The 20,906-nt window shown below is 54.0% G+C and overlaps 1 protein-coding gene across 3 annotated transcripts; it reads left to right on the plus strand.

Annotated features, from left to right (window-relative positions):
- Positions 1-1,603: 1,603 nt before the first annotated feature.
- Positions 1,604-19,581, plus strand: SAPCD2 (suppressor APC domain containing 2). 3 transcript variants are annotated; one of them, XM_068657421.1, is made up of 6 exons: positions 1,606-2,165; positions 10,007-10,140; positions 15,440-15,586; positions 16,414-16,515; positions 17,103-17,225; positions 17,734-19,581. In XM_068657421.1, the coding sequence occupies exons 1-6, from the start codon at positions 1,658-1,660 to the stop codon at positions 17,860-17,862; spliced, it is 1,143 nt and encodes a 380-aa protein (XP_068513522.1). In that variant the 5' UTR covers positions 1,606-1,657; the 3' UTR covers positions 17,863-19,581. The 3 variants fall into 3 exon arrangements, with proteins under 3 accessions (XP_068513523.1, XP_068513525.1, XP_068513522.1); XM_068657422.1 differs by lacking the exon at positions 16,414-16,515 and having other exon boundaries at positions 1,604-2,165; XM_068657424.1 differs by lacking the exon at positions 15,440-15,586 and having other exon boundaries at positions 1,604-2,165.
- Positions 19,582-20,906: the final 1,325 nt, after the last annotated feature.

Genomic DNA, 20,906 nt, shown 5'->3' on the forward strand with positions numbered 1-20,906 from the left:
CCTCATTAAGTTTGCAGATGACACCAAGTTGGGGGGAAGTGTTGATCTGCTGGAGGGTAGGAAGGCCCTGCACAAGGACCTGGACAGAATGGGTCGGCGGGATGAGGTTGAACATGGCTAAGTGCCGGGTCCTGCACTTTGGCCACAACAACCCCATGCAGCACTACAGGCTTGGGGGAAAGTGACTGGAAAGCTGTGCAGAGAAAAAGGATCTGGGGGTGATGATTGATGCTCGCCTGACCATGAGCCGGCAGCATGCCCAGGTGGCCAAGAAGACCACAAGAGCATCCTGGCTTATATCAGGAACAGCGCAGCCAGCAGGACCAAGGAGGTGATCGTCCCCTTGCATTCTGCTCTGGTGAGGCTGCACCTCAAGTACTGTGTTCAGTTTTGGGCCCCTCATGACAAGAAGGCCATCGAGGCCCTGGAGTGTGTCCAGAGAAGGGTTACAAAGCTGGTGAAGGGCCTGCAACACAAGTCCAGGACACAAGGAGCAGCTGAGGGAACTGGGGCTGTTTAGTCTGGAGAAGAGGAGGCTCAAGGGAGACCTTATTGCTCTCTACAACTACCTGAAAGGGAGGTGTGGGGAGCTGGGGGTTCGCCTCTTCTCACAGGTAACCAGTGATAGGACTAGAGGGAATGGCCTCAAGTTGCACCAAAGGAGGTTCAGGTTGGAATTTAGGGGACATTTCTCTGCAATAGTGAGAGTCATGTCACAGTTGGGACTTTTTGATCCTGTTCACTAACCAGATTTGCTCTAGAGATGCTAGAAATGCTAGGTCTTCAGGTATCTCTGCTTCAAAAAGTACATGCTTCCCTTTACAAGGTTATGGTGCCTTTGGTGCAGAAGAGGCAGGGCTTTCAGGGGGGTGAAGAAGACTCCCAGAAAAAAATGTTCCCCCACCTACCTTACTAAGGCTCTTACATCCCAGGCTCTGTACCTGTTGAAAAACGTGTGCAACAAAATTTGGGAAAGGTGCAAAGTCCAGCTCAGTGATATGGCCATCCATCCTGTCCAGCATCTGAAGTTTGTGAAGCGGAAAAAGCTGTTGAGTTCGAGCACAGGTAGCAGACTCCTAGTTCTGCTGGCAAGTAAGCAGATTTACGACCGGAGAAACAGCAGGTGAGGCAGTGCTGTGAGCAAACAGGATTTGCGCCTGATGAAGCACCAGCACCAGCCTGGCTTTCCGCGGGCCTCCCCCTGCTGGGAAACAGCTGCGGGCAAAGGCCACCAGGTTACAGGCGGCACCCCGCGCCCTGCGGCTGCCGGCGGGAGGCGCCTTCCCGTCCCCGCGACCGGAGCCGGCGGGATCCCGAGCGGCCGGGATGAGCCCTGCGGGCTCGGGGCCGAGCGAGGCCGCTCGCTGCGCGGAGGGGCCCGGCGGGGGCCGCTCCCCAAGCCGGGGGGGAACGGGGCGGGGGGGGGGGGGCGGGGGCGGCGGAGCCCCCCGGGACGCGGGCGAGCGGGGAGGGGGCGGCTCGCGCCGCGCCGCAACTCAAACCAGCGGCCACGCCCGCAGCCAATGGGCCCGCGGGGCTGCCCGCCGCCAGCCAATGGGAGCTCGGGGCTGCCCGCCGCCAGCCAATGGGAGCGCGGGGCCGGGGCGGGGCCGGTAGCCCAGCGCGGCGAGGTGCCCTCGGGGCGGCGGCCGCGGCGATGGCTCCGGAGCGCGGGGCCCGGCCGCTCCCCGCCGGGCCGCCCCCCGCCGGCACCGAGGGGCTGCCCAGGGCCTTCCTGCAGAGCCTGCGCACCCTGTTCGACATCCTGGACGACCGGCGGCGGGGGTACGTGCACCTCCGGGAGATCGAGTCCCGCTGGCAGGGGGCGGAGGCTCGCGAGCTGCCCGCCGGTGTGCTGGAGGGGCTGCGGCGGGCGGCGCCGGCCAGCGGCTACCTCACCTTCGAGCGCTTCGTCCTGGGGCTGCGCGCCGCGCTGCCCGGCGCCGACGGTGGGCCCCCGGTGAAGGGACGAGCCCCGGGGCGCGGCGGCGGCGAGCCGCGGGCGGCGGAGAAGGAGAAGGAGAGGGAGAGGGAGAGGGGCCGCGGCACCGCCGTCAGCGCCTCGCGGAGCCTGGAGAAGCTGCCGAGCCCCTGCGGCGCCGAGGAGCGGCGGGGGCAGAACGCGGGACACCGGGAGCCGGAGCCGAGCCAGCCCCGGGCGCGAGGTGAGAGGCGCCCCGGCATCCCCGGGCCGGCTGCGGCTCGAGGGGAGACTGCGGGTGCGGGTCCCTTCACCAGGCCGGAACGGGCCCGCTCTGCGTGCTGAAGGTGTCTGGCCGTGTGCGGGCATCGCAGCAGAGCTGGCAGCGTTGCGAGTGATCCAGCGGCACCGTTGCCGGAGAGTCGAGTTAGGCAGGGCAGGCTGGGATCCACACCCATGGCTAGGTCTGGTTCTCAGGCAGCACAGACCTGTTCTTTCTTTTTCATTTAAAGCAACAGTAAATTCTTCCCCCAGGCCAGATGCAGAACTCTGAGAAGTCGCTGATATTTTTTATTTTGTCTTCAGTGGGCTTTGATTCAAGTTCTAGATAAACCGGAATGGAGAGCGCACAGTTTGCAAATCCTGCTCTGTCTCGGGCTTGTTCTTCCCTTTACATTTCTCCTCGTGTGGGCGCTTGTCTGTTTATAGTGGTGACAAGAAGAATTAAGGGCTTTACAGTAACATGTCCGTAGTTGTCCTCTGGCACAAAGTCTGTAGGTGACCTTCCTTGTGGGGTGGATCATGAAGCTGATCATCTCTGAGAGTTGCTGGGCATTGGGATGGGGAAGCAAACTCCTGAGAGCCAAGCAGCTTTGCTTGAGTACCAGCCGCAGCTGTGTAGTCAGAGTTAATGCTGTGAGTGTGCATTATCAGAAGGGGTTGCTCCATGATTTCAGGAACATTTTGAATAGTGAAAAAGAGTGAAATCTGATTCAACTGTTTTGTTAATTACGTGGCACAATTTACAGTAATAAATGAATGGGAAAGCAGCAGTAGGGAGATGTGCTTCAGTGTCCCCAAGCACTGTCCAGGCAGTCGGGACAGGGAATGCCCCGTAGCCACTGGCAGAGCTTTGGCTGCAGAGCCCAGCAGCAGGTCGCTGCTGGCTGTGTCCCTTCCTCAGGACCTGGGGTCCCTGTGCTGGATCTGCCAGGGTTCTCCTGATCCTGGGCCAGTGAGCTGTTAGAGGGCTTTGTGCTGTCTCACATGGCTTTGTCCTAGGGTTGCAGTCTGGCATTGCACCTAAAGTGGGGCATCCACCTACTGCTGCAGGAAACATGGCTCTGACCCCCATCCCAGCGTTCTCCATCCTTTGCTTGTCTTAGATGCAGTGACTGGGAAATTCATGGAGTGAGGTGATTCAGCCAACTGAATGGGTGTAAAATACATTATTTTTATACTTTTGTGTGCTTATATGTGTTCTTTGGCATGATCATTCAGTTTGATGGGCTGGTGAGAATTTTGGGCTGACAAAGGCAGGAGAGGGAGAGCACCACTTCTGGCACCCATCTGCACATTTACCAGTCACGGTGCAGCATGCTGAGTTTGGCAAGGGGGAGACTTGTTCACTAATGTCTAGATTTGCTGCTAATAAATAGGAAGTGTTATAAGGAATACAGGACTTGTTACCTATTCCAGTGAAGTGTGTTGAGATCTACTGAAACAGAGCTCTGTGTGAGAACTTGGTGTTTGTTATTGCAACACTTGAGCAGGACGACTTCCTTTACCTTGGGAAAGTTGTCTGAGCTAGTTTGCCTTCTGTTCCCCACCCTTTCCTTTTAAACATTGCAGAGATTGTCTGCTTCTCATTTTGCCTCCAGACTAATCACTAGAACTTACTTGGTGGAATGTTATTAAAGTGGCTGGTTGTTTTATCGTCAAGAATGTAAATCCAGAAAAAATTGAAAAAAAATTCTTTTCTCACTGAGGAGAAATGTGGGTCCAGTAAGGCCTGTCTCAATTAGATTACATCATTTGGGCTTAAGGTTATTCTTAGCCTCCAGTCACATGATGTACCTTTTGTAAGAACTCTAGCTGAGAGTGGGGAGATGGTGTATCAGTACTTGTAATCATCAAAGTGTTTGAGGGCACTCTCCCTGTCTTGTGTTCCTGAGGAAAGGAGGTACTGACAGGATGATACCCAAGCTCTACTTCCTGGCCCAGGGTGGATCCGCGTGTGACAGAGGTAATTTAAGTATGAATTATGGCAAGATGGCAGAGGCTGAGGGCTAGGATCTTCCTGGCACTTTCAGGTGGTGCAGTGAGCCAGTGGGACAGAATTCAAGTCCCTGTTCCACCTTCATCACTGACTTCTGTTAGCATGGGCAGAGACATGATAGCATGGGCTTCTGAAGACATTCCTGCTCAAAGTCATCTTCAAGGTTCTCAGAAGTTCGTGTCAGCCAGGCAATGCTGGAGCAGCCTGCACATCATAAGCAGTTGCTTCGTTGCCAGCCACAGTGTCCAGGAGCCCACTGATATGCCTGGCACGAGGATCACAGAATCGCAGAATTGTAGGGGTTGGAAAGGACCTCAGAAGATCATCGGGTCCAACCCCCCTGCCAAAGCAGGTTCCTTAGAGCAGGTTGCCCAGGTAGGCATCCAGACGGGCCTTGAATATCTCCAGGGAAGGAGACTCCACAACCTCCCTGGGCAGCCTGTTCCAGTGCTCCGTCACCCTCACCGTGAAGAAGTTCTTTCGCATGTTGGTGCGGAACTTCCTGTGCTGTATCTTGTGGCCATTACCCCTTGTCCTGTCCCCACAAACTGCTGAAAAGAGGTTGGCCAAATCCCTCTGTCTCCCACGCCTCAGGTATTTATACACACTGATGAGATCCCCTCTCAGTCTTCTTTTCTCAAGGCTGAACAGACCCAGGTCTCTCAGCCTTTCCTCATAAGGAAGATGTTCCAGCCCCCCTATTATCTTTGTGGCCCTCTGCTGGACTCTTTCCAGGAGGTCCCTGTATTTTTTCTGTCTTTTTTGTACCGGGGAGCCCAGAACTGGACACAGTACTCCAGGTGAGACCTGACCAGGGCAGAGTAGAGGGGGAGGATTTTCTCCCTTGACCTGCTGGCCACGCTCCCTTTAATGCATGCCAGGATCCCCTTGGCCTTCTTGGCCATAAGGGCACACTGCTGGCTCACGGTCAACCTGTTGTCCACCAGGATCCCCAGGTCCTTCTCTGCAGAGCTCCTCTCCAGCAGGTCATCTCCCCGGCCCCTACTGATCCATGCGGTTGTTCCTTCCCAGGTGCAGGACTCTACACTTGCTCTTGGTAAACTTCATTTGGTTTCTTCCTGCCCAGCTCTCCAGGCTGTCCAGGTCTTTCTGAATGGCAGCACAGCCTTCTGGTGTGTCAGCTACTCCTCCCGGCTTCGTATCGTTGGCGTACTTGCTGAGGGTGGACATTATTCTCTCATCAAGGTCGTCAATGAAGATGTTGAACAAGACTGGACCCAGCACTGACTCCTGGGGAACACCGCTTCACACAGGCCTCCAGCTGGACTCTGCGCCACCAATCATCACCCTCTGAGTTTGGCCAGTCAGCCAGTTCTCAACCCACCTTACTGTCCACTCCTCTATCCCACACTTTTGCAGCTTTGCTAGCAGGATGTCATGGGAGACAGTATCAAAAGCCGTGCTAAAGTCAGGGTAGATGACATCCACTGCTCTCCCCCCACCTACTCAGCTGGTGATGCCATCATAGAAGGCAACGAGGTTGGTCGAGGACAACTTCCCCTTGGTGAATCCATGCTGACTACTCGTCATAACCTTCCTTCTCTTACAGTTGCTTGAAGATGGCATCCAGACCACGCTGTTCCAACACCTTTCCAGGGACAGAGGTGAGACTGACTGGCCTGTAGTTTCCCGGATCCTCCTTGCCCTTCTTGAAGACCGGAGTGACGTTGGCTATCCTCCAATCTTCAGGCACCTCTCCTGTTCTCCAGGACCTTTCAAAGGTGATAGAGAGCGGTTCAGCAATCACCTCTGCCAACTCCCTTAGCATACGTGGATGCATTCTATCAGGACCCATGGATTTGTGTGCTCTGTCACTTCTAGCTCCCCTCCCTTCCCTCGTCAAACCTAGTTTAAAGGCCTGGTAATCAGCTCTGAGAGCTTGCTCCCCAACACACTTGAGCCCCACTTGTCGAGTTGAATTCGGTCAGCAGCCCACATACCTGGCTTCTCAAAGGGCTGCCCGAGATCGAAATACCCAAATCCTTAGTCCAGACACCACCCCCTCAGCCGTCCCGTTCTCCTTCTTTCTGGGTCCTGGTCACCCAAAGGGAGGACAGAGAAGAACACTACCTGCACCTCTGATCCCTTCAACAATCTTCCCAGGGTTGCAAAATCCTTTTTAATATTTTTATAGTTGCAGCTTCCTGGGATCCTACCTGAATGACAACAAGAGGATAGTAATCCTTCGGTTTAATGAGCTGTGGCAGGACCTTCCTAATGTCTCTGACACGTACCCCAGGAAGACAGCACACCTCTCTGGATAGGTTATCTGGGTGGCAAATAGCAGCCTCAGTGCCTCTCAGCAAGGAGTTTCCAATCACTAAGACTCTACATGCTATTTTTGTGGCATGGGTTGTGATGCAGTTCTCTGCCTGGCCCCAATCCCTATGCTCAGTACTTCCCCCAATCTTGACACACTTTGCAGGGTTGCTTCCCAGGTTCGTACTACTGTCCAGACCCTCAACCTCATCATGTTCCTGCCTGAGAAGGGAGTCGCCAACAACAACTACCCTTCTGTCTTTCTTGGTGGAGGCAGTTTTGAGGCGTGGAGTCAATTTCCTCGCCCTAGGCATCCTCCTGGGTACACTTTCTACCTCATCCTCACCCACCGGTCTCTCAAGCTCCAGGGCCTCAAACCTGTTGCGTAAGGGCACCTGGGAAGGTGGGGCCAGTAGGACGGGGGTGTTGCACGTGAGGTTGAGCAGGGACATGTTTCCATTCCTCTTCAACTCCCAGATCCCCTCCCTCTGCCTGACTGCGACAGGGCAGGGGGTCCACCCCCATTTGGGGTGTCCCACCCCAGTACCTTTCCTTCAGGCCCTGCAGGGAGTTGCCCCACCAGTCTGTCTCCCTCTCACACTCCCTGGTGGCCCTCAACCTCTCCATCTCTTCCTTGAGCTCTGCCATCAGGCAGACCAGGTCATCCACCTGCTCACACCTTACATGCACAGTATCTCTGCCTCCCTCAGAGGGCAGCAACAGGCTCAGGCACTCCCTGCATCCAGAGATCTGAACTGCTGCATTTTTGAGCAGGCAGTCAGTAAGAGTGGTTGCAGACTTTCTAGAGAGAGCTCTCTGCCTAGTGTAGACCATTGCGGCCTAGCTAGTGGTAAACAGCCATTAGATGAGTTGTTCTTATGGGCGGGGGGGAATGCTCTGCCCTGCCTGAGCACGCCCTGCCCACACGCACTGCTGTGCAAACTGCCACCGAGGATGGTGAGGCTGATGTTGGAGATGTCACTGTGCACAGAAGGCACCATGACAGCTCCTTGCTGCTGGTTCTTAGGTTGCCTGCTGCAGCAGGTGTCTCAGCATTAGGGGTCTTTACCCTTGTGGTTCCCTATGGAAAAGCTTTCATCCCTGCTGAGAGCCAAAGAATTATGATATGGGGTGGTAAGTGCCTTGCCCAAGGGGTCTGCAGTGTCTATGGGCACTGCCTCGTACCAGCGCAGCCTTTGTGGCTAGGGTGGCCTGGCTCGGGTGGCCTGGGAGGGAGGAGGCAGGACCTCTCCTGCACCCTAGAAAGGCTGATCCTTACTCATAACCAGAGGTTCTGTTTTAGTCACCATGTTGTTAGCTCAGGTGCACAGAGCTCATTTGTTTGACTGGTGAACACATTCTTGTCAAAGTTTCAGCTCAGATCAGCCTGTGGGCTCCACTTTTATCATGCAACACAGACCCAATACTAGCACTTCTGGGTAACAGCAGCAAAAACTGTTTTAACATGTTGTTTCTACCCTGCAGCTCTTCCCAGAGGTGCTTCTGGTTTTGCTTTGGGATTCTGCTTATCAAAGCTACTCTCAGTTTTGGGACTATTCTTCTGCTTCCCCATCAGGATGTGTTATAGGTCTGCTAGGAGAACATGTGCATAGCTGTGCCAGTCTTGCTGTTTTAGCTGTCCCTCACAGGGTGTATGATATGGGTGTATGAAACTAAAGACAGTTGGCAAAACAGATAAATGAGCAATATCAAGACTTTGTGCTTAGTGAGATGCCAGAGACCTGTCTCTGCTGGAGCACTTGCTGATAAGACAAGTGGGACACTGTGATAAACCAGCAGGTGGATTTTTCCCATACCATCATGGCCCCTCTCCTCAGTGAAACAAAGTGACAGGCTGAGCGAGGTTACTTCATAGCATGCCACTGTTGGGGCACTGCCTGCTATGAGTGCAAGTCTAACTCCTGTTGCTGAACTAGTAGATATGTGGCACCACAGACACCCGCAGTGTGGTGCGATTCTCCCCAACCTCACTGCCTTCCAGCTCCCTCCTGTGAATCGAGCTTGTCTTTGAGATGCATGGTGACTTCTGTCTCCACTCACTTCTCCTGCCCTATATTCCTCTTCCTTCCCATCTGTGTGCTCTGCTGAGGAGGCTTGTGCAGCAGCTAGGTGGTGTGCCTGGATGTGCAGCACCACGCATCCTGCCTCAGCGCTCCCAGTCCTTCATGCCCATCTGCACTGGAGAGCATGCTAGACCTGTGGAAGTTTGCTCAGGTGCCTGGGAGCCAGCATGTGCCCAGCTGCCTCGCTGCCTGCTTTCATTTGCCTACTTCCCTGCTGCTATTTTCTGGTTCTTTTTTGGTAAAGCAGGGAAAGCAAAAAGCTGTGATCAGAGAGCATGGTGAGCAGCAAGAATGAGGGGGGTGAGCACACGGTAGGGTCTGCTGGGGACTCGGCAGGGGACTGGAGCAAGGAGGGAGTGCAGCAGGCTTGCTGCCTGGGCATGTCTGGAAGGGGTGGTGACAGCAACCTTGGTGCCCTGGTACCACAGTTCACAGCAGCAGGGCAGTGCTCTAAGCTCATCCAGAAACATGGAGCTGAGCTGCCTGGGACATGGCTGCAGGGCTGTCTTTCTGGCAAGTTAGCCAGGGCATGCAGTACAGGGCTTGTGCTGATTTCAGAAGGTGCTTAGCCAGTACCTGCTTTAGTGTACAAGCATATAGCATGGGCAGGAGACATCTGATCCAGCCTGAAATCTGCCAGTGTGAATTTAATCTGCAAAAATAGGTTATGTGTGGATTTGGACCAGCATAATTTGTATGTAGTACATCAGCCTTTTGCTAAATAGGATGTTAGGATTTTGATAAAAATTTGGTAACCCTATAGCCAGATTGTTGTATGTTTAGACCAAAGGCATGCAGCTTCTGGTATGCATCACCCCCTTTAGCACCAAGCACATATCTGGGTGGGGAAGGAAAGTGTATTTGTTCTGAAATGTATTGGTCTGATCTCCATGACCATCTCCAGAGCTGCTCTAAGTGGCTGCCCCTCCAAAGAAAGCCCCTTGTGAGAGCTGCCACAAGTGACTGGAGAAGGAGCTGATCCCTGACTCTCTCTGATGCTGCTGGGTTGCCACTGTTTGTACAAATGGGAGCAACTGTGTGAGCCCGTCACCAAACGGGAGCTGCCTTCAGGAGGAGGTGAGTGCATGGCAGGGCCTGTGCTTCCTGAGCAGAAGTCAGGGATCCCGTGAAGACTGGACTGAAAACTGGAGTTGGCAGTAATGGTTTAATTGTGCTGGAACTGAAGCAGCATTGCCTAGAAGTTGCCTGCTTTTTACAGAAGATGATTACCAAAGTCTGTTGCCGGCCTGGCATAACAAAGTAAGCTGTTGCTGAGGTCTGGCTTGCCTGCACAAAGATGTGAGCAGGTGCTATGTGCAGTGCTTCCTCAGCTGCTGCCTGCCCTGCCTGCTTGCAGGGCTACCCCACGCACTGCCCCACAGAGGGGCCATGGGGAGGTTTTGTTGCAAGCAGCTGATGCTCTCATGCTTTCATCTGTTACAGGTATTGATGTTAAGTCTGCTGGGCAGTCCCAGGGAGATGGTGGCCATGGAGGCACTGGGGACGTTCGGAGACATCAGAGGGGACATGCAGAACACCGGAGACACACTATCGCCAACGGTGTGGATTTTAGCATGGTAAGAAAACAGCCTTGTCCTGGGCTGCAGTCAAGGGGCCTGCCCCTGCAGGATTTCTGTTATAAAGCTGTATTGATGTACATTGTGGTCTTGCAGTTACTTCCAAGGTGTTTTCTGTCCTGAAATGTGCAAGAGAAAGAGAAGTTATGGTTTCCCCTGTGTCCCATGGAGCAATGTCAGCCTATGGAGTTGGCACCTGTGCAGTCAAACACTGTCTTCATGGGCAAAAACTTGGGTAGAGAAAGGCAACAATTTACCTTATGGTACAGGAGAAGGCCCCAGTGCTGCAGTCATCTGAGAAGATTGGTCTCTGGGCTTTTCAAGCATGCCTTGGGCAGAGCCTCAGTGCTGTGTCCTCTGCTAGCTGTTCTTTGTAGGTCAGGTCTCAAGCATGCTGATCCTTGTGGCTCCCAAGAGATTTTTGCTATTAATGCAGAGAAATCTAAACTGAATTTGCCTGGGAAGCCCAGTATCAAGGGATCTGCTCCCCTCTCTGTCCCTGAATGGAGAGGTTTGGATCAGCTTGCCCAAACCAAGGGATCCGCACTGCTCCCAAGTGGAATAGCGAAACTGCCTGGGCATGTTGCCCACAAGCTCAAGCCAAGACCTTGCCTGCAGGATGAGTGATCATCTGGTCTTTCTTGCTTTGTCTCGTGGCATGAGGGCTGCAGGCAAGGCCGTGACTCTCACATCTGCAATTCCACTTTTGGCACCCTGGTGTCACCAGCTCCCTGATCTGAGCAGGGCCAGCAGGCTGCATGTGTGTCCTTGTGCAGCATTGATTACAGCATTGCACTGGCCTTGGGCAACATAACATGCTCCGATTCCCGGCCTGGCCAGTCTGGGGAGGGTGCAGTTTATGTACGCATGGGAAAAGATTTGTTGGGCTTACAGCAATGCAAGGGGCTGGGTCTTTCTCTCTCAGACCGAGGGGGTCTCTGCTGAGAGGTGCTGACATGGAGCAATAAATGTGGATGTGTTTGCCTGGGATTAGGGGTCCCTCTGGTCCTTGGGTTTCAGGTGGTTGGACATTGCTGCTTTGACAGGGTATGCCCCCTTCCTCCCTTAGCAGGGCTCTCACATGTGCACATGGCTCCACGGTGGAGTGCAGCAGAGGTGTCATCACTGCCGTGAGTGTGAAGTCCTGCCTGGTGCTGATGAGGAAGGGGATGGTGGCCAGGGTGTCTTGCTGAAGGCTGGTGTTTGTTCCCAGCACTGCCACAAGTGCTGTTGCTTTTAGCATTGCCATTGCCTTTGTTTCCCCATGGTGCATAGTTGTGTGGGAGGTGGGATGCAGGTGCTCTACCTTTCTTCCATCCATCCATCTCTAGTGTATCTGAGTGCTGCTCTGCCTTTACATGTTCCTCCTCCCAGAGATAGGATGCCTCCACTTGTCCTGTGGGGTTGAGAAGTCTTCCCAAGCACCAGGGCAGAAGTATTTGGTACCAATTCCACTTCTGAGTATGCAGAGACAGTTGGAACAGGTTTGAATCCAGCAAGGATTGAATCTGCATGCAGGGTGGAGATCTTGCCTGGCTACCCTTCCTCCCTGATGAAGGGAGGATATCTGGCAAGACAAGGCACACAGCTGTGATTAGGCTAATCTGCCTAAAACCGGGGGGGGGGGGGGGGGACGCACTGTTGTCCATCGTGTGTCCTATAGGCGCACTAGGACCTGTTCATCCTCCTCAGCAAAGCAGACAAGTGGGGCCTGTGCTGCAGCCCCAGGACCCTTTATGATAGACAGCTGGTGACTCCTGAGATGTTCGGTGGGTTTTGTTGTTGTTTTATTTTCAATGTGTCCATTGATTGATCCAATTTCCCCATGTCCTTGGCATAGCTGGAATGAGACCTGTGAGAGGCCAAGCACTTTTGTTTGCAGGCAGCCCAGAGAAGAAGCACTCTCCCCTCCCCTTCTACCACAGGCAGTGACCAACCAAGATGTGCTGTGCCCATTCACAGAATTTCTAGGTTGGAAGAGACCTCAAGATCATCGAGTCCAACCTCTGACCTAACACTAACAGTCCCCACTAAACCATATCCCTAAGCTCTACATCTAAACGTCTTTTAAAGACTTCCAGGGATGGTGACTCCACCACCTCCCTGGGCAGCCTGTTCCAGTGTCTAACAACCCTTTCGGTAAAGAAGTTCTTCCTAACATCGAACCTAAAACTCCCCTGGTGCAACTTAAGCCCATTCCCCCTTGTCCTGTCACCAGGCATGTGGGAGAACAGACCAACCCCCACCTTGCTACAGCCTCCTTTAAGGTATCTGTAAAGAGCAATAAGGTCACCCCTGAGCCTCCTCTTCTCCAGGCTGAACAAGCCCAGCTCCCTCAGCCGCTCCTCGTAGGACTTGTTCTCCAGACCCCTCACCAGCTTCGTTGCCCTTCTCTGGACCCGCTCGAGCACCTCGATGTCCTTCTTGTAGCGAGGGGCCCAAAACTGAACACAGTACTCGAGGTGCGGCCTCACCAGAGCCGAGTACAGGGGGACAATCACCTCCCTAGCCCTGCTGGTCACACTGTTTCTTATGCAAGCCAGGATGCCATTGGCCTTCTTGGCCACCTGAGCACACTGCTGGCTCATATTCAGCCGACTATCCACCATCACTCCCAGGTCCTTCTCTGCCTGGCAGCTCTCCAACCACTCATCTCCCAGCCTGCTTGGGGTTATTGCGCCCCAGGTGCAGGACCCGGCACTTGGCCTTGTTGAACTTCATGCAGTTGACCTCAGCCCATCGGTGCAGCCTATCCAGATCCTCCTGCAGAGCCTTCCTACCCTCGAGCAGATCGACACACGCGCATAGCTTGGTGTCATCTGCAAACTTACTGAGGGTGCACTCAATGCCCTCATCCAGATCATCGATGAAGATATTAAAGAGGACCGGCCCCAGCACCGAGCCCTGGGGAACACCACTAGTGACTGGCCTCCAACTGGACTTGGCTCCATTTACCACGACTCTTTGGGCCTGGCTATCCAGCCAGTTTCTAACCCAACGAAGCATGTGCCAGTCCAAGTCAAGAGCAGCCAGTTTCTTGAGGAGAATGCTGTGGGAAATGGTGTCAAAAGCCTTGCTGAAGTCAAGGTAGACCACATCCACAGCCTTTCCCTTGTCCACCCAGCGCGTCACTTTGTCATAGGAGATCAGGTTCGTCAAGCAGGACCTGCCTTTCATAAACCCATGTTGACTGGGCCTGATTGCCTGCTTGCCCTGCAAGTGCTGCATGATGACTCCCAAGAGGATCTGCTCCATGAGCTTCCCTGGCACTGAGGTCAAACTGACAGGCCTGTAGTTTCCCGGGTCTGCCCTCCGGCCCTTCTTGTAGATGGGCGTCACGTTTGCTAGCCACCAGTCAACTTCCACCTCTCCATTCTCCTGCCCGAGAAGCTGCTCTGCCCCTAGCTGTATCCTGTCCTCTGCCCCTAGATTGATTCCATCTGTCCCTACACCTGACAGAACTGCTGGTGTCCCACTGCTCTGTGGGATGCTGCCTCTTCCTCCAGTTCCCATGCTGACCAGCAAGCCCAGTGGGACCAGGTTGGGATAGGCAGTCACAAGCTGCAGCCAGAACTGGATGGGGGTCCTTGCCACATACAGAACCTTCTTCATGCCCCTCAGCAATACTCTGTGTAGTACCAGGGCTCTGTGGTTCTTCGTGTGGGTACGTCCCCTTCTCTCTGTTTGTCCATATGAGCATGTGTGTGTGAGTGGCTGCTGTATTGTAAACAGCACGTCCAGAAGCAGAGGGAGCAAGAACAGCCCTGGCATAAGGGGTAGCTGGCACGTGACAATTGTGAGACTTAGGGAGTGGAGGTGGGGACAGAGCAGTGCTGGCAGCCTGAAGAAGCTGTTGGTACAGTCTCACCTGTTTGCTGGAGGCAGTCAATGTTTAGGGTCACTTCTGAGCTGAATTGTTCCCGTCCAGATGTTCTCCAAAACAGCCGAAGAGGTTCCTGAGTGTCCAGCAGTTTCTAGGCTTGCCTGCTTGTGTGATCAGAGTGCTTATGGTGGATAGAGAGCTGTCTGCCCTCCACAGTGAAGACTCTCCTGGTGCTCAGGCTGTGCCACAGGCTGTGGAGGTCAGGCAACATCACGGCAGAGAAGGCAGGCAGCCATTTGCTTTGGGGAGTGCTGGGAAATCCAGCCCAGTGCTCTCGACGTGGAGGAAGGCCTTTCTGCCTTGGAGCAGCCACAAGGGTGGCTCAGGAGGGCTGTGAACTGGGGGAGCAGGCTCATGCCTGCTTGGAGAAGGGGACAGGAGTTGGACTCAATGATCCTTATGGGTCCCTTCCAACTCGGGATATTCTATGATTCTATGACAGGGAAGAGTGAAGGCTGATGAATTGTGCTGTGGTCATTCTGTTCTTCTGGGAACAGACCCTCCTCTTCTTGACACCTCCGTGATTTCCTCGTGGCAGTGCAGAGCCAAGGGGCCTTGGGAGAAGGGTGGCAGCAGAGCAGGGAGGCCCCTTGTCAGCTGGGCACAGGCAGCTAGGTGCTGCTGCTGTCTGCTGTTGATGGAGGGCCCAAGCTGCCTGTGCTGCAGCAGGTTGTGGCTGGCAGGGCCCTGTTCTGCTTGTCCCAAAGGGGTGGGGGCAAAAGCCCTGGGTGCTCTGTTAGCAGCCCTCCAGACATGTGAATATATCATGTCCCTCTCCATATGACTTGAGCTTGAGCCTGAAAGACTAAGCAGACACAGTCAGCAAAGGAGAAAGCAGAGAGCTGGGTAAACAGGACTGTAGATTTTTCCTGGGGTTCTGGTCTCTAGATAGCTTGGCTGCTCTCTGAAAGCCAGGTGAACTTGTGCTACTGATTGAAGCTTGCAGCCTCAAGAGGATTTAGACAGTGGGTGCTGGCCCTGTTCTTAGCTCATCCTTGGATAAATGACAAAGCAGAGAAACATGCTTCTTCACTAAGAGCTGGTGGGGAGCAGGCCGGGTTCCCTAGACAGGAGGATGGAGGCAACCTGACTGCCCTTCAGCTGCTGCAATTGTTCTCCCAAACTGGAGAATTCTTACTCCAAATCAGGATCAGCCAGTGGCTATCATCCAAATTCTCTGCAGCTTTTCATGGGGAAAAGAATTGACACAGCTGCTGGTAACCAAATTCCTCTGTGTCTCATGAAGAAACCAGCTCCTTGGGCTTGACAAGACTAGGCTAGAGGAAATTGCTTGAACTTTGGATTAAGTTGATCTGTAGATGCCTTCACTTGGGATCTAATGGGGCAGTGGTTCTCTGAACATTTGACTTGGACCTGAATGAGGAGAGGATAACACATCTGTGCACTGTCCTGCAGCTGAAGTATATGAAGGAGCTGGAGCAGGAGAAAGATTTCTTGCTTCAGGGTCTGGAGATGGTTGAACGTGCCCGTGAATGGTACCACCAGCACATCCACTTCATGCAAGAACGCCAGAGACTCCTGGGAAAAAACAAAACCAGTACTGTGAGTCTAGGGCTTGTTCTGGGGATTCCCATCTGCTTGGGAGGGCCCGTGGGATGTAAGAACTGGGCTGGGATGTTTTGGTGCACCCAGTAGTGGCCTGACTCTGCTGCCTCTGCTTGTTGTGTGTGCCCTCACTGTTTGACTGAGGATCCCAGAGGGGCTGGGGACACTGTACCAACCCTCGCTTGGCAGAAGAGAAGAAGCATGGCAGCAAGTAAGGAGGGTATGAGCAAGCCCCTCCACGTGCCTGGTGTGGAGCTGTGGGGTTGCTGCCTGAATGGGATCAGGCCTGGCCTCTCACCATGGTGGATTTCCCAGGTAAAATTGCCCAATGCAGAGAGGCCGACCCTTCCTCACCAACTGGGACATTCTGCTGCCCACCTGCCAGCCACAGGGCTCTTCCTTGGGCCAGCCCACCTGGAGGAGCCCTAGGGCAGCACAGGAAGGGTCTTCCCTTGTGTGGACACGCATGCCCTTGGCACAGCTTGCACACCCCCCTCACCTCCTGCCAGGCTGCATGCAGGTTCAGGATCAGAGCATGACAGAGCAGCCACAACCTCAGCCCTTGTGCTGTCTGTGCCATAATGCCAGGCTTGAGGCTGGTGTCTTGCGTTGTTAACATGGGTATGTCCCATGGCCTGTGCAAGCTCCATGCTACAAAGGTGCAGGGCCAGCTGAGACATGGAAGCAGGTGGGTGCCCCAGCTCTGGGAGGTGTTTGGAGGGGGCTGAAGGCCAGCCAGCCACCAAGCCCTCTCTGCAGGGCAGAATGACTCCCTAGAAGCTGGCCACAAAATAATGCCTGGACTCTTCTGTCCCATCCCCCAGGACTTCTTCCCTGATGGCAACCAGAGCCACCTGGGCCACCTGCTTCCCAAGCTGCAGGAGGTGAACCGCTGCCTGGGTGACCTCCTCTCTGCCATGGGCAAGGTGAGAGAGCAGGATATTAGCAGCTTGCCATCACTTGTGTGAGCTAGGTGCCTGCCCTTTCTGCCCTCACACTGACAGCTGGGCTGTCATTGGAGCTGTCAGTTTCCCCAGGCTCTAGGGGCCAACTTGACTCTGTTGGCAAGACAAGGATGGCAGACAACCAAGAAGATAGTGCAGCTAGTCCTGGGCTAGGATGGAGGATTCTCAAGGTATTTGAAGGAATAAATGAGGTCCCCAGAAAGGTGTAGACCTTGTCATGTGAACAAGGAAAGCATCCTGCTGAGGTGCTCAACCAGTCCTCTTAGAACTGGCTGTCCTGGATGCCAGGTCACATGGCTCCTGGCAGGAGCAGGACATACTGGCACGAATGATTCCACTTTAGTCTAGAAAAGCCTTGGTGGAGACCCTGTGATGGCCTGTGCTGACTGTACTGGTGGGGTCTTAATCCTGTGTAGGACTTTGCTCAGCTCCCAGTCTATTAGTTCCCCATGGGTCACAGAAACAGCTTTTATCTTGGGACACAGGCTGGGGAGGGCCACCAGGAAGAGAGTTCAATGTCTCAGCCCTTCCCTTCATCTTCTCCACAGCCAGGGAACCCTTCCTCGACTCTGAGCAGGCTGGCCCCCACGGCCCCCGTGGTGTCCCCAGCCTCAGCGGGTTCCCAGCAAGCCATCAATATGCTGAAAGAGCAAAACCGACTTCTCACCAAGGTGAGTGGGGATGATGGAGAGGAGATACATTTACAGAGAAGGCTGGGAGGGAGCCATTGGGGAAAAAGTATGTGACAGTTAGAAAGTGTTCCTTCAACCTGGCCAACCTTGATCATCCTGGAGAAGGGCTATGGGCTACACCTGGAGCCCTTCCATGTCCTGCAACTGGGTACCCCTCCTGTTGAGGGGCATGTATCCAGCTATTTACTAGGTGAGGGACCATGGACATGGACCTCATTTTCCCTGCCAAAGGGAAAAGACCATGACAAAAAAAGGCCACAAGAGGGTGCAGATGCTGCATCTTGGGTCTGCAAACAGTGCTTCTGGGAAGCAGACACCAAAGATACCCTGCTAGGGCCACGCTCAACACAGGAATTCGCATCCTGGCACATGCAAATGGTGTTTTTGGGCTGTGGGGGGGCTTAGAACAGCTGAGCCTAGCCCGGCTCACAGATGCCTCAGGCACAGCAGAGCTCTGATCAGCATTTTCCTCCTCTGTCCTGTGCAGGAGGTGACCGACAAGTGTGAACGCATCACCCAGCTGCAGCAGGAGAAATCTGCTCTGATCAAGCAGCTCTTTGAGGCTCGTGCCCGCAGCAACCATGAAACAAGCCAGCTGGACTCCACCTTCATCTAGTGCCTGTCCCCCAGTACTCTTCCTGGCCCCGCACTTGAGCTTCCCCAGAGGGGTTTGTGGGGCTGGGACTCTTGCCCTAAAACCATTACATTCATTGCTCCAGGTGTGGAGCTCTCAAGAGTTGTGGAGGCCTAGAACTGCCCGTGGCCTCCCTGTGGGAGTAAGCTGGGGACAGCACTTCCCCAACCCTGCTTGGGCAGGCCTGGGGAGTCTACCCTCCCTGCTGTGCTTGGCCAGCAGCACTGCTTGCAAGCCACTCCTTTTCTAAAACTGACTGCAGTGACTACTCCCCCATCCCGTGATCCCCAGTGTGTTGGGGGAAACAAACGCTACCTGTGCTGTGTGCACGGGGAGAGGTGGGGGGAGAGCTGCTGTACTCTTGGCCTGACTTAGGCTGAATTCTGGCTGCTCTTAGAAAAAGATGATGCATCTTGAACACTCCATCTTGAACATTTCCAGGCAAGCCTGGTCATTGAAAGGTACCCTGTCTGTTGCTTGTTCCTCTGTCAGGGGACAAGATTAAAAATCAGTAATGGGGCATACCTAGCTCCTCCCTGCTGTCTGCTGGTGGAACCAGACTGGGCTAGAGCAGTGCCTGAGCTGGTGCTCCTCCTAGGGCAATCTCTTTCTTCAGTTTGATGTAGTGATGCCATAGTTGCTGTTTATATGTCTGCAGGCTCCTATAGTTAATGAGCCATAGACCCAAATGAGGTAACCGTGTACCTCTGAGCTGCTGTTTCAGGCTGTTTGCAGATTGAGGCAGATACCTCTATGTCACTTTATTTTGTTTGACCTGGTAAGCATTTGCTTATAAGCCTGTCAGTCATATTTTTTCATGATGACTTTAGAAGGACAATAACAGAAGCCTGATTTCACATTGGGGCTTTAGGACTTGGTTTCTTGAAACTGAATGTGGGTGATGAAGAGGAAGCTGCTAGGCTCTTTCTTTGTACATCTCCAAGTGGAGAAATGGGAGCTTTGGGTGACCTGGTAGTATATGCAAGCTACCTGGGGTGACGTCCTGGGTGTGAACTGAATCCCTCTCCAGCTCTATTGGGGTGGTGGTCATGTTAGACTGGTGTGTCTCAGGACACCTCCTCCTTCCCACCCAGCTCAATGATGAGGCTTGAGCTGTGGCTTGGTACTTGGTACTTATGGTACATTCATAGGAGATCCATGGGAATTCCCATGTATCACAGTCCTAGTCCTTTGTAGCTCCAGGACCTTTCTCTTCAGCATTGTTTGTGCTTGGACTCTACTGGCACAATGCACTGAGCTGGGCAAAAGGTTCTGGACCTGCCCTGCTTTAACAGGTTTAGCTCTGTTGGGCTGGGAACTGTAAAAACCAGTTCCTCTCCCACTCCTCGGAAGATGTTTCTACCAGTCCAGTGCTGTCTGTCCTACCCAGCTCCTCTCTGAGCTTCATCTCGACCTGAAGCTCACTGCAGGGCATTTGGTCATAGTTCTTCCTTTGTGCCTACTGCCCCCTGCCAGAGTGGGGATCAGCAGAGTGTCGGGGAAAGGAAGAAGGAGCAAGGCCATGGCAAGTCATGTCCTGTATCTGTAGGAGTATGGTGTTAGTTATCCCCTGGGCATCGGTGCCTGCCATCTCTTTGATGTCTCCTCTGGTGCCCAGTCCCTGTTTTGCCTGAGGCTGAAGGAAAAGTGTCTCTCTTCATAATCTGTCTTTAGGAATAATAAAGTGGGGTGAACTGCTTAGTTTATCCTTCTGTTTCTCTGACTAAATCAGTCCATTTGTTGCTGCAAGCCTTGCAGTTCCTGACTGTCCTGTCCTAAGGGATTGTGGGTGAGCTGAGGTTGCACAACCGCAACCTGACCATGAGGAGTACAGTGGGTCTCTGCTCCAGGTTGGGTTCCCATGCTCTTTCCCTTCCCCTCTGGGCATCCCTATGCTCTTGGGCTGGGGACGCTGCCAGTCTTCCCTTGCTACTGTTGGATGGGATCATGAAATCCCCATGCACCCCCCTCAGACTTTAATGTTATTATTTCTTCTCAAGCAATGCTCCAATATAACCACCTCCAATGACTGTGGACAGCTATGGCTGCAATGACTGATGCCAGCTCTGCAGTTGTCTTCCTGCACAGAGAGCCTGAGAGGAACTCTCTGGCAGGGTACATCATGGTGCACATCCCTCTGCCTTGCACCAAAGATGGCTGCACCTGTGCCAGGTGAAGCTCAGGGCCCTGCACTGGCAGGAGGCACCTTCCTTTGACATTATGCAGAGCCATGACCTGGGGAGAACTGGAACCCTTGCTGCACGCTACAGAAACCAACCTGCAGCACTGTGCTCTGCAGGCGAGCTGCCCAAGCCTCTGCGTTCCCAGTATGGGAGCAGAGCCATGGAAGGAAGACCTGTGCCAAGCCTCCTATGCCTGGGAGAAGAATCATTGCAGCAGCCTCTTTCAAGTGGTGATTAGGGTAGCCACAGTTCCCAGACAGGGCAAGGAGGGGGTGATAATTACCCTCAGTTCCCCTGTTTAATATCTTTCCTAGGATGTGAAGTCCCAGGCATCTTTCAAAGAAAAGAGAGGATCATTGTCCCTGCTCAATGCCACTCTGTGTGGAGCCAGGGCAGCTCTGCCACTGCTCTTGTTCTGGGGCCTGCCCAGCTGGAGGGGAACAGCCTCTCCGCAGCCTGGGCAGTGCTGGCTCTGGACCCGTTCCATGCAGGGAAGCTCTGGGATCTGGGAGCCCCCTGCCAAGACTCCCTGAGGGCTGGGAGTCACAGTCCCTGGCCTGGAGCTGCAAGACCTGGCCTGGCTACACTGCTTCTGGGTCCATGGGGGGGGCGATCTGGCCTGTGCCTGACCCTCACCTGTGTGCCTAGGCTATGTCACCTTCCATCCCCTTAGCCATGAGCAGCTCAGTGGTGGTCCAGTGGCTGAGACCTGGGTTTGTGCCTAGGGCTGTTAGCAGGGTGCTGGTGAAGTGGGTGAACGTCTTCCCTTCTCTTTGGGCTCTGATCTCGCTGGGTATGCACAAATCTGTGAAAGCACATCCAGGTGTGATGATCACATCTGGA

Source organism: Anas acuta, chromosome 20 (assembly GCF_963932015.1).
Source record: "Anas acuta chromosome 20, bAnaAcu1.1, whole genome shotgun sequence".
NCBI classification, from domain to species: domain Eukaryota; kingdom Metazoa; phylum Chordata; class Aves; order Anseriformes; family Anatidae; genus Anas; species Anas acuta.